Raw genomic sequence first — 2,206 nt, forward strand, 5'->3', positions numbered from 1 at the left:
GATAAAGATACAGGAGCACTGCTGACACATAACACATGGGTAAGCATACCTTATGCCTACTATTATTTGCGTCTACTAATTTTAGCGAAATCAGCAAAAGTCATGTTTAGCATTACTAATTTTAGTGTTTTTAACCAAATTAACTATAAATAATAACCATTATAATGAATAATAATTATTTTAGCATTTATTTAATTTAGCGGTTTAAAACTCTCTCGTAGTAGACGCTAAAAATAGTAGGCTTAAGGTAACTATATACGGTATATGCTTATTGTTTAAAACTTCTTATTATTCTTCTTCTTTCATAGTGTTAATAATATTTCTCATTATTCAGGAGTACAAGCCACCCACTACTAAAGATATTCCCATTGATTTCAGAGTTGAGCTGCTTAAAAACGCACCAAATCCTCTAGGAATACTTGGCTCTAAAGGTAACTCTTACTCTACTATTAGTATGCAGTGGTTTAATGTATGGTATTGTCCTTATTTTGTAGCTGTTGGTGAGCCTCCATTGCTGATGAGCAGTGGTGTGTTATTTGCTCTCAAAAGAGCTGTGGAGAGTGCTAGACATGATGCTGGTAATAGTGATCCTTTTATTTTAAGTAAGCTCATGCAAAATATTGCAATAGTAAAATGAATGCTCTTTCTGTTGTAGATGCTCTGGCTACTGTAGAAGCAACACAGCAAGCTTGTCTTGTTGATCCATTGAGATTTGAATTTTAACATGAAATAATCATGATTTTATTGTTTTTATTGAACCAGCATTGTGTCACGTGTTTGCAGTATACTATGCTAAAAACCGCATATTCTCCGTATCATGAGCTATTTTAATTTTTAACTCTCTTCAAAATGGCTGATTTTCTATTTGCTGCTCTGACGATTGCTCTATTCTTCTCTCCTCCTGCATCTAGTGCTAGTGAGGATGACCCAGTTCCTCTTGTAATATGGTCTGGAATGGGTTAGTTATTAAAGCAAGGGTTTAGATAGCTTGTGAGTGCATTTTCCAAATATTGCAAGTCACTTCCGTCCCAGTGTTGATTTTTGATATTTTAGGTGACAGCTGTTGCTATGAATATGGTGCTTATCAGTTTAAAGTTGTCCTGGAACGTCTTATACCAGGCATATATATCAAAATGGTTGCTTTTGGAAAGACTCCTACAGAGGTAAATAAAGGGTCTATGGTCGCACCAGCAATATCTCATCATTCTCCTCCTCATCTTTCTATTGTTAGGATTCATACAACAGTTTCTTTCTCAATTCTAATAAACAGGTTGAACTAGCTTGTGATTTACTATCATCAGATGAGATGTTAGCTAATGGTTTTAATGCAATGGGTTTCTCTCAAGGATCACAATTCCTGTAAGTTATTGTCTGCCAAATTTTGTCAAAATTAAAAGGAGAGATTTCTCCATTTTTAATGTATAATGATAATGTACATGTACTTATATTGTGTAGAACGTTTTTACAAATTTTTTAAAGTTGCTTCAAAATTGGACTAAAGTCCCTGTACAGGCTGTACTATAGTACAGGGTTTTTGGCTAAATTTTACCAAAAATGAAAAGAAGAGAATGTTTTATTTTTATAATTTTTCCTGATGCATATACATGTACTTATATTGTGCAGAAAGTTTGGGGTGATTCCGATCAAATTCAATTTTTACAAATTTTTAAAGTTACTCCAAAATCAGGCCCAAGTCCCTGTACTATGTACAGGGTTTTTGACCAAATTTCGCCAAAAATTAAAGGAAGAGAATTCTTAATTTTTATAATTTTTTAAAATGCATATACATATTTTTTTGTTATGTAGAAAGTTTTAGCTGATTCCGTTCAAAATTGAATTTTTTACAAACTTTTAAAGTTGTTCCAAAAGTCATTTTACATGCTTGTACTATTGTAGCAATATTCAGTTCATGAAACTATGGCCCTCAATATTACCCACTGTATACTGTAATCTACTGACATACCGTATAGCTGGAAATATTTGCTGGAATTTAATTTTGCTGTTTGCTGTTCATCATAAAAACGCACAATTTAATTCCGCAAAGTATTATAAGTAATGGGTGTATCAACAGTACACGCCTACACCAGCAAAATTAAATTCCACAAACATTAAAATAAGCTATATGGGTACAAAATCGCAAAATATAATTCCCGCAAACTTTTCCAGCTATACGGTAGTGACATTTGTTTTATTGTAGGCGTGCACT

The 2,206-nt window shown here is 33.0% G+C and overlaps 1 protein-coding gene across 2 annotated transcripts; it reads left to right on the forward strand.

Moving 5' to 3' along the window:
- Window positions 1-842: 842 nt before the first annotated feature.
- LOC105315014 (palmitoyl-protein thioesterase 1-like) lies at window positions 843-1,395 on the forward strand. 2 transcript variants are annotated; one of them, XR_002188252.1, is made up of 3 exons: window positions 843-990; window positions 1,054-1,163; window positions 1,232-1,395. XR_002188252.1 is itself a non-coding variant. In XM_011409503.2 (3 exons), exons 1-3 carry the CDS (start codon window positions 850-852, stop codon window positions 1,361-1,363), a joined length of 351 nt encoding a protein of 116 aa, XP_011407805.1. In that variant the 5' UTR covers window positions 843-849; the 3' UTR covers window positions 1,364-1,395. The 2 variants fall into 2 exon arrangements, 1 of the variants encoding a protein (XP_011407805.1); XM_011409503.2 differs by having other exon boundaries at window positions 843-958.
- Window positions 1,396-2,206: the final 811 nt, after the last annotated feature.

The sequence above is a fragment of the Amphimedon queenslandica genome, unplaced genomic scaffold, assembly GCF_000090795.2.
Source record: "Amphimedon queenslandica unplaced genomic scaffold, v1.1 AMPQUscaffold_12001, whole genome shotgun sequence".
NCBI classification, from domain to species: Eukaryota; Metazoa; Porifera; class Demospongiae; order Haplosclerida; family Niphatidae; genus Amphimedon; species Amphimedon queenslandica.

What these genes read in the sequence shown, in the direction of transcription:
- LOC105315014 (XM_011409503.2), top strand. Translation starts at nt 850, where the DNA reads ATGGCTGATTTTCTATTTGCTGCTCTGACGATTGCTCTATTCTTCTCT. An exon ending in TGTAATATGGTCTGGAATGG is followed by an intron (nt 959 to 1,053) that starts GTTAGTTATTAA and finishes TTGATATTTTAG; the next exon opens with GTGACAGCTGTTGCTATGAA. An exon ending in TTGGAAAGACTCCTACAGAG is followed by an intron (nt 1,164 to 1,231) that starts GTAAATAAAGGG and finishes TTCTATTGTTAG; the next exon opens with GATTCATACAACAGTTTCTT.